This window comes from Sesamum indicum, linkage group LG5 (genome assembly GCF_026168435.1).
Source record: "Sesamum indicum cultivar Baizhima isolate 11 linkage group LG5, ASM2616843v1, whole genome shotgun sequence".
NCBI lineage: Eukaryota > Viridiplantae > Streptophyta > Magnoliopsida > Lamiales > Pedaliaceae > Sesamum > Sesamum indicum.
The window spans coordinates 17,861,065-17,871,769 of record NC_142661.1 but is presented as its reverse complement, the minus strand read 5'-3'; the positions used below and the strand labels follow the sequence as shown (position 1 = coordinate 17,871,769).

The following is a 10,705-nucleotide window of genomic DNA, read 5'->3' as shown; positions in this document are numbered from 1 at the left end:
ATAACACAAATTAGGGGATAAAAAATGTATTAATCCACTAATCTCATATACCATTAAGATACCTATAACTAAACTATTTTTATCAAGAATTGTCAACACAAGTTTAGCTCACCAAATGCTTAAATTAACTTGAGACCCCACAATATTCTGCGTATAACAATATTCTACTTCAATTATTAGAATCCAACGAGTGGTGGTGCACGAGACTTCAGCCTCTTTATGTCTTCCCAGCAATTCAAAAATCAAATTCGAGTTGAAATTCAACTCGAGTTTTGCAAGAATCTGTCACATAACGATCATTGGGTGCCATCATGAAGCATGAAAACATGCTAAATATGGAAAGGACCAGACGTGTCAAGTAGAGAAACTACATTATAAGTTTGGAAGCTCAAACAATGTTCTAAAGGGTTGAAATCTGAGGAGACGTAATGGGAATCGAATATGTGAAGAAAATGTCGGAATATAACAATGGATTTTGGTTGAAATTAATGTTGATGTAATGGTTGGGACTTTTCAGGAGTTGAAAAGGGACATTAATATTCTGTCCCCATGCGCTTCTTCCCTTCCCCGTCTCTGTGTGCATCACCTTCCCCTTGCTTTTATTCTGTGCTTTTTCAATTGCTTTGTTCTCCCTACGCCACAATTTGCATCAAAGTAGTTAATTTACTTTAATTTTTTTTAGTTCGTATTCTACATAATTTCATGTCGAATCAATACTATCTATCACGATTAAATAAAATATGTCACAAAAACACTTAAGTTTTGACGATAATTAATCAATAATTGTCGTGTTTGGTTATAGCTAATGTTTTGACCTCGCTTTCAAAAAATAATGACTAATAGTTGTTGAGTCACCAAGATTAATTAGTATAGTCATGATTTTTTATTTTTAAATATAGTAATTAACCGTAATAAATTAAAAGTCATATTTCTTTTATTTAAAGATATAAATTTCGTCACTGGCATGTATGGATATATTATGGATTAGCAATTGCTAACAATTGGTTTATTGTATAAAACTTAATTTTTCGTATGCTTGTCATGAGGTACAACGATGAAATTAGGTAATATTTGGATGAGTTCGGGGGAGGGGGCAAATATATTTTGTGATGCCTAAATTTCTTTAATTGGGATATATATCCACAATGGTTACAATCTAAATTAATTTTTTATTCATAAAAAAATGTTGGGTCAAGGCCATTGTCCAAAATTTATTTGAAGTTAAAAGATAAATAGATATCGAATCAAATCATAACATGACAAACATGTTATACTTGTTATATGATTGATAATTTTTTTTGAATTGTATACTAATTATATATATACTTATCATATAATTGATTTTGGTCTAGCCAAATCTAATTTGAGTTATAATTTCCCGTAATATGAGTTTGTACCGTAGCCAAGTTCTATACCCAACCACACATTATTACTTTACTTTTGCTGATTCTTTTTATAAAATAAAAAGAGTATTTAAAAAATATATAAAATTTCTTGAGGGTTGGCAAAATAAATAATCCATAGGAAATACTAGTCCATAAAAATATTTTAAATTTTTTTTATATAATTTATAATTTAAAATGATTTTTCAGTTCACAATAAAAATTGGACGAAAACCTAACAAGACTAACAGAATGGACTTGTTGTGAGATGAACATTGAATTCAAAGAGGTATTTATAATTTTCAAATCATAAAAAAGTATTTTTTATTATGTCGACTCAGGAGAGACTGTAATTTACCCTAAATTATGAGTTAATTGTATTTTAGCCTATGTAAGAATAACACTTAAAAGGGTGATTTCTGGCAAGTTCTTGTGTTGCACTCTTTTGTATTAAAGAAAAGAAAAGAAGATTGATCCATACATTACAATTTGTTGATGAATCAAGTCCTGAATTTCCAATCTTGATGCTCCTCTTTTCATCATCCTCCTTACATTAAAAACTTGTTTGTAATATATACGAAGTCTAAGTCCTCAATCATTGTTTGTAATACATACACTTAAATAAGCACTAGCTAGTCTATGACATATTTTGATAAACCTCCTCTGAAAGTAGTTCCAAAGTGCCCATTTCTGATGCAGCATTCCCTTCTGAAGCTTTCGCAGCATCCGACGTGCATTTTCTTGGAGGCTACACAAGCCTTATGGACAGCTTTGCATTCTTCACTGTTCTTACAGCCTAACATGTTAGCGACACAACTTCTTTGTTTACCGTATTCAGAGGCATGCTCTCCACATCCTGACCGACCTTCTTGTTTTCTTGGAGTGTGGCTGCAACACTTCCCCTCCCGTTTGCCTGATGTCATTCGGCTGAGATCATGATTGTTAGACGTAGGCTGCTCATTGGACACTGTTGATTGTGGAGAATTATTGCAGCTTGTACTATGGTTATGATCCTCACATTGTTCTGTTTCGTGCCTTAGAACTGATCTTTCACAATCATTGTTCTCACTGCAGCTTACATTTTCAGAGCATCCGTGGACGTGCACTTGCTGTGATTCAAGGTCCTGATGGACTTTGTGACAGCACTGATGATCCTTGTCAGTTATCTTGTTGCGTGAATGAGAATGTGCATTGTGACAGTGCTCTTTGGCAGAGCTCGAGTGTTTCTCATCCCCACAAGGCCCTGAGCTTGAATCAGAAGAACCACATTTGGAGCCACAATTTTTGGACGAGCATGATTGAAGCTCGCACTTGTTTGGAGATTCAGCACTAGAACAAGCTGATTTCTGTTTGTGGATATGTGAGTGAGCTGTAGACAGGCAACAACCTTTTCCCCGTCCACTCGTTCCTTTCAGGAGCAGCATGCTGTTTAAGATCACTAATAAGCATGTTCCAACGTCAGCGAGCAGTGCAGCCCAGACAAGCGGATGACCAGATACGGCTAATACTAAAATTGCAGTCTTGGTTGAAATAGACACCATCACATTTTGAATAATTTTCCACCTAACTTCCTTTGCAATACGGAGAGCTTTTGGTATTCTCTGCATGTCGTTTGACATGAGAACGATGTCCCCGGATTCTGTTGCAAGTGCTGAACCTGATACACCCATGGAGATCCCAATGTCTGCTGTGGCTAATGCAGGAGCATCGTTGAGGCCATCACCAATCATGGCAGTACGTCCCTCTTTCTGGAGCTCTTTAATGATGCTTGCTTTGTCTTCTGGTAGAAGCTCGGCATGAACAACCTCCAAAGCTCCTCCTAACTGATGGAAAGGATAAGCTCCATTAAGACATGGTAAATTCTGAAGCTAGTTTTCTATTATACTATACTAGTAGATGGCAGTCCAGTTTACATTGGAAGGAACGGATTTGAAAGCCTAGATCGGTATTTTAACCTGTTCTTGTGCACGCTTGGCAGCTCCATGACAATCTCCAGTTAGCATTACGGTTTTGATGCCTACTGACTTCAGCTCTTCAATTGCTTCCTTTGCTCCTGTTCGGCACATATCAGAGAGATAAAAGATGCCGGCAGGAGATGACCCCAAGAAAACGTAGCCGACAGACTTTCCTTCTGTGTCATAACCTTCTAAGTTGGGAACTGGATGTCAAAACGGAGGTGTCATTGCTAAAGAAGTCGAAGAAGGGGAAAAGAATTAAAAACAAAGAGCTGAGCGATTCTGTAACGTTTGAGGGTAGAGGTTGAACCTGCAGTAGACCCTGCTCTTGAAGCGATTTTCCTGTTTCCGATGTATATTTCGTTATCTTCAATCTTCCCACAAATCCCTTCACCAGGAAAATTTTGAAACTTCTCAACTCTGTCAGGCTTCGGCGCCACTGCATGTGCTCTAGCAAACTCAACTAGAGCAGCCGCCATTGGATGACTTGACTTGCATTCTACACTCGAAATCCTGGAAATGTATACGTGGAGATAATCAACTTCACATTCTGGAAACAAGATACTGTTGTTTCAGCACAGAAAGGGTAAACTGAAATGAGGACTAGTACCAATAGAGCAGCGTATTCAAGCTGATATCATCACGGAGAGATTTGAAATCCACCACCAGGAATTCTCCCCTTGTTATCGTCCCCGTTTTGTCAAAGGCCATGATCTTTATCTGAGCAAGATTTTCAAGATGCTCGGCTCCTTTAAACAGAACACCTAGCGTAGCTGCTTTTGTTAGTGCACAGAACATGGCAACCGGTGTGGAAAGCAGAAGTGCACAAGGGCATCCACTCACTAAAACGACAAGAGCCAAGTGGTACCATTCCTTCTTATTTCGAACATGGACTGCCAGAGGGACGATGGCCAGCGCAGCAGATATCGCCACTATGGCTGCAAGAAGTTCAAAGAATAAGCATATAGTTTCCTTATGGTCTTCATTTGTAACTTAATTACCAACAAGGTTACCTTTCTAGCAAATTAACACTAAAATTCTATGATCCATAGTTCCGTACATAGCTATCCTTGTAATTTTTCAGGCAAAAAGTTGAAAATTTTAAGAACCTGGTGTGTAGTACTTGGCGCACTTGTCCATAAACCTTTGAGTTCTGGACTTTTTGTTTTGAGCCTCTTCGACAATCTTTGCCATTCTAGCCACCACACAGTCCTCCGCCACAGCCGTGGTTTTAATGCTTATGTAGCCTAAATACGGTCCGATCAAAACAAACTTCAACTGTATATATTCTACTACTAAAAAAAGCACAAGGATCAAAGTTCTACCATTGAGATTGATTGTGCTAGCCCAAACAGTGGAGTCTTTCTGCTTTGCCACAGGAAACGATTCTCCGGTCATAGTTTTCTCATCCACTTCGCACGTCCCTTCTACAACTACTCCATCTATAGGTATAACTTCACCGGCCTTCACAGCTAGAACAGTATTCAACTTGACTTCATCTGCATCAACCTCTTCCCCGGTGTCAGCTAGAACGGCTCTTTGGGGTACTACACTAACTAACGATGACATAACAGCAGTGGCCTGCATGATCATGACAAATCCATTATTAGAATGTGCTGATCACTAGACCATATACATAACTTTAAATGCAAACTTTACATAGATGAGCACTGCTTTTGTAGTTGGAATAGCTACAACGAATTTAACCCGACCTAATAAAAAAATGAGTGCTACACTAAGTTCATTTGCTTTGGGGGGGGGGGGGGTTCGAAGACATCGCCATTAGCCATGACCTTATGACTTGCCCTTGACTCGAGCCACTCTGATATCGTAAACAAGAACACGATAGTGCCAGCTTCCCAGTAGTCACGCAGGGCGATTGATCCGGCAACTGCACAACGTTATATGATTTGTTAGAACAACTTAGAAACTATGAAAGTTTTCAATCCAAGGTGACAATATTCTGAGATTGGCCATAATTCTGTATGTTAAGATAGTACTAAGATGTTTTTGGTCCTTTGACAATGTTGTGTCATCCTGAACTTGCAAGAAGATAATGAGTTTACACAAACAATCATATAGCAAGAAAAAAGTTGTGTATTAAATCACGCTGGATAATTAGTCTTAACATATGAACAAGCCAACCTCAAAAACCATAATTACCACTTCATTTGTATTGTTAATACGGATGCATTATTAATTATCATAAGCACAAAATTTTTGTACTAATAACGAAAAATCAAAAAATATTGTTACATTCAATACATAATATCTTGAGTGATAATAACTTATCACTATTTTTTTTTTTTTAGTATATTTACACAGTTACTATTTTCCTACTTAATTAAGATCATCAACAGAAATAAACAAGATTTATCAATCGATTCACATTGCAATGGTACTAACACACTCTATTAGGTAGGAAAACTTGGGATAGACCAAACCATGACATATATCTTGTCTTATTTATTTATTATTATTTTTATTTAAATTGACTACAATTTTATTATGATATCAATCACTTGACAAAAATCAATACATACTAATCATAAATATAAAATATTAATACTACTATTAAAATAGAAAGATAATCACTAGTAAAGTAGAAGAATAACACACACGTAAGTGAATATCTTATAGTCGTGGCACCTCAATTTCGCCAATTAATTTAAATTTTACTATTATGTATTATAAATTTATAATATATTTGATAGAATCTTAAGTATCTTAATAATATATGTTACGATTTGATTAATCATTTTTCCTTTTTTTTTTTAAGGGAAAAAACGCTTGGGACGGACCAAACCGTAGCATTGAGACCACCATGACTAATAATTCAGACAAAGTGCGACCCCGCCACAGATATATTATGTGATCTTGGCGTCCCTATCAAAAGCTAAAATACGTACCAATTAAGGCTTTTTGAAAAGGAATGTCAGAAAGTAAACAATTCGAACCCGTAATCAGGACGAGGATGTTGATGTCCAGCCTGAAGTTGCGAACCGCCGCAACAGCCTTTAGTACAACCGGAGGGATCCCGACAGCGATTGCTCCGACGGCCAGCCACCGCATCGGGCTGTACACATACTTGAGAAACGACAGCAATAGCAATGTACCACTGGCAACTGCGTAGGGGCTCGGCCATTTGTTCTTGTAGCTTTCCCCGCCGCCGTATACTGACCTAACATTTGCCTCCAGCCTCGCCTGATTCAGTGCCTTTACTGCAATAAAAACAACTTTTATCGAGAGATCGAGAGAGATCGAGAGAGAGAGAGAGAGGATTAACCTATTTGAAGCTGGGAAATGAGGAGAGAATCATGGACAACAATGAGGGTCTTGGTAGGGAGTACAACTGAGAAATCTTTGATTCCGTCAAGTGATGCAAGAATTTTTTCAATTATCGGAATTTCAGAAGAACAGCAAAGGCCCAATACATCGAAGTAGCTCTTCTGGAATTTTTGCCGCACAATCTTGTCATCAATGCTTTCCATTTCTGCTTTTCTTGATTGATTTCCTCTGCCAAAACCAACCAACTGCAAAGAATCAGACTTCAACCAGCACTCTTCCAACTATATATCTATATACACACACACACAGAGTAATTAAAGCTAAGTAGTTGTCAAATTACATATATTCCCTATTAAGACAGCAACCAAGAAAACATTAACCCATTATCTGTAATAACTAGGTTTTCATAACCATAGGCCTAAACAATTAATACATAACTTCAAACACACACACAGCCCAACACATACATATATGTGCATGCAGCATATACATATATCTCTTAATTTGCATGTGATGTTAGTGTGTACATGATGAATTCTTGAAGGGTGTTGATGCAAAAACGGAGAAAGTGTGACGAGACAGATAAACAAGCAAGGAGGAGGTGAGATGGGCGCATTCACAAAAAGGAGAACGCAGAGGGAACGCAACCTATTTGTCTGCTAATGAAAGAAACGATATTCCTCCACGCTTCTGTCCTCAGACTCAGACATATATAGTTATGTAAGAATCGGTTGCAAAGAAAGAAGAAAAAAAAAAAGAGTTGGAATCCACATGTAAAATGCACTATCTCTCATCACCACCACTACCACCAGCTTCAGCTTGTTTTTATATATAATTAAGTACACATATATGTATATATATATATATATATATTTGTCGGAATTGGATTTTCTCTAGCAAATCCGACATATTTCACCTTCTACTCTATTCAATATATACATTATATATAAAAAAATTTTTTAAATAAAATACATAATATCATCTTTATAACGTGTGTATATTAAATAGAGTAGAATATAAAATACAGCTTGCAATCGAAAATTCAATTCATTTTATGTGTGTGTGTGTGTGCATGCTTTGTTGTATAAGAGAGGGTGAGGGTCTGGCATGAGATTTGTGCTGCTACAATCTCAACTTATTAGGCTAATAAAGCAATGTTTCTTGCTTTGGTTAATGCGCAAAACTCCATTTGATTTGCGGGTGTTAGATGGATTCCACCAAATCCCCTCATGATATGATTCATTTCTTACAATATTAATATTAATGCTCTAATTAATTAAGGTTAATTAATCCTAGGTTTTTATATATAACATTAATAGCGGTGCTGAAATATAATTAAAATGTTATTGTTAAAGAATCGTATCCGGGGACGTGTTTATCTGTATTAGAATCTTGGATTCCCCACCTCCCATATAATGTTGTACGTTTTTTTTTATATGTTTCATCTTTTATTTTAATAATGTATCAATCATAAAAGATTAAGTGTCTAATATATATATATATGTATTTAAGTAAAATGAAATGATATATATATATATATATATGTATGTATTCTCTTCGTTCACCAGATTCATTATTGCATGTAGGTCCACGAGTTCTTCTTGATTTAAATAATTAGCCCATTATAATAATCAAGGTGTAAATGCATATTCAAGAAAATTTCATTTATGCAATATATTCTCGGCTGTGTGCAAATTAACAAAATATATCCTTGCATAAAATAGATAGCCTAAATTTCATAACACACATAATATATATATATATATATATATATATGAGTGTGTTAAATCAAGTATGAATCTAGAACTGAAATTATACTTATGTATTGAGTTTCACATAGTCATATTTTTCAGGAGGCATTAAATTAATTAAAGGGTCAATATATATATAAAAAAATAAAATTTATGTATAATTAATCTTCAAAAAATTACAAACACCCCCAACCTCACTATTCGTCACTGGGTTAAATGAGATCTATAAAATATAATAAAATTTAAAATAAAAAATTCAATTTGCAACAATAGTGGCCTTACTAATAAATAAATTATTTAATTAAAAATTTTCATCTCAATGTAGTGCCAGATATTAGCAATATTACTGGGGCCTTATTCAGGATTAATCCCACCACAAAATATAGTATAACATTATATTTTAATTCATCAAACTTTAAATATTACATTTAAATCCTTTTAAAAGAAATGCTCCGTTTCATAAACTCAACTCAACTAGTGAAGAAATTCTTATTTTACTCTTGATTTTAAATACTAGATAATAAATTAATCTTATACAATATACTACAAAAAAAAAAAAAAATGACTCCAAGTTATAAAAACAATTTTGATGCTAAAATCAACGTAGAATTAATTAGCAAGAATTTTTGTTGCTAATTTTACATGATTTGATTCAAAAAAATTTCTAATTACTAATGGATTTAATAAATTCATTAGCAAGTAAATTTCTTATATTAAATATAAAATGCAAGTTAGTAACGAATTTAATAAAAAAAAATTATCTATTAGCTCGACGTTAAATTTAACATTAAAATTTTTATACCTATTGAATCATTGTTTTGTAGTGATAGTCATAGAAATTAATTAAGCTGTCCATAATTAATATATAATTTGCCGTATATGGGCACGTTTGATCCCTGCCTAGCTGATTACGTCGTTATCCAATTAAAGCAAAATAAAAAATAAAAAAAAGAATCGGAAGATTACATAAAATAATATTGCTTTATGTGCAGTGTGGAAGTTTTGTCAATCAAATCTTCTAATTAGAAAAAGAGATATGCTAGAATTTGTTTATATGTATGCGCATATGGTTAAATCTTAGTTCAAATATTTCTATTTAAATATAAAGGTAAATTATATTGACATTTCCTCGTATTAGGTCTAAATACATAAATACCTTTTAGCTTTTGTAAAATTATGACCAGTGTTAATATAATATACCTCAGGAAGCGCTTGCATCAACTTTTGCTACTGAATGGGGAGTATATTTGTATGGAAAAAATACAAGCAACCCCCTTGTGATATCTCAAATGAGCAAATTATCCCCTTATGAAAAAAACAAATAGTGATTTACTTTTCTGTATTTTTTAAAATACAACAATTTACCCCATATGTTTTTTAAAATAAAGCAATTTAACTCCCTGTGTAAGGAGGTAAATTGCTTCATTTCAAAAAATACAGGGGGTTAAATACTATATTTTTTTTTTCATATAGGGGTAATGTGCTCATTTTCAATATCACATAGGGATAAATTGTTATTCACGCATATTTGTAAATACACACCTATAGTTTTAAGGAGTGTAAATATAATTTTATAAAAAAAAATAGAATTAATTTGTGTATTTAGATGGTGTAAATATATAATTTACTCTAAATATAATTATAACTTTGTGCATAAACGATAACAAAGCCATCCATCTACCAAGGAATATAATTAATTAGTGCTTTTACTGATTCCTCATCTGTGGTTCTGACCCGGACGCAACCTATTCCTTTCCTGCTTTTTGTGCAGTTACACTTGCTTTTCGGGCATGCTTCTCTTTTTTAATATTGTCGGGGTTGGATTCCGCATTGTAAGAAACAGTCGACGAAGATGTCGTTGAATCTCTTTTGACATGAAATATTTGTAGTGTTCAGATTGATTAGGTAAAGTAGATCCCGTAGTTTAATTAAAAAGATTAGTTATATTAGTTAACGTGCGAAGAAAATTGTATTTTTTTCAAAAAGATCGACAGGCGAACGCTTAATATGTCGTTGAATCTCTTTAGAAATGAAATATTGAGTCTGCACAACCATTTTTTGCTATGTCAAGTTACATCGATTGTGTGATAAGAAAAATCGCATTATTTAAGGGGTTACAAGATAATAAATTTCAACAATGACTACGCAAATAAACAAAAAATTACAGGTTATGGCTTCCAACATGTGAAAAGTAGAAGAATATGTAGTGTCTAGGACAAGATTGTAGTACCTCAAAACACATAACCAAGTCTCTATTGGATACTAATTAATCAGCACATTATGTGTCAATCATGGTTTGGTAGATGAGATACGTTTGTTTCTGGGATTA

At 34.2% G+C, this 10,705-nt stretch overlaps 1 protein-coding gene across 5 annotated transcripts; it reads right to left on the bottom strand.

Annotated features, from left to right (window-relative positions):
- Positions 1 to 1,890: 1,890 nt before the first annotated feature.
- LOC105161649 (putative inactive cadmium/zinc-transporting ATPase HMA3) lies at positions 1,891 to 7,425 on the bottom strand. Of its 5 annotated transcripts, none has more exons than XM_088880814.1 (10): positions 7,274 to 7,425; positions 6,624 to 6,853; positions 6,295 to 6,558; positions 5,131 to 5,228; positions 4,663 to 4,918; positions 4,447 to 4,584; positions 3,948 to 4,275; positions 3,648 to 3,850; positions 3,338 to 3,540; positions 1,891 to 3,205 (listed from the first exon to the last, which is right to left on the bottom strand). In XM_088880814.1, exons 2-10 carry the CDS (start codon positions 6,826 to 6,828, stop codon positions 2,015 to 2,017), a joined length of 2,886 nt encoding a protein of 961 aa, XP_088736940.1. In that variant the 5' UTR covers positions 6,829 to 6,853; positions 7,274 to 7,425; the 3' UTR covers positions 1,891 to 2,014. The 5 variants fall into 5 exon arrangements, with proteins under 5 accessions (XP_088736940.1, XP_088736939.1, XP_088736941.1 ...); XM_088880813.1 differs by having other exon boundaries at positions 7,153 to 7,311; XM_088880815.1 differs by having other exon boundaries at positions 7,093 to 7,295.
- Positions 7,426 to 10,705: the final 3,280 nt, after the last annotated feature.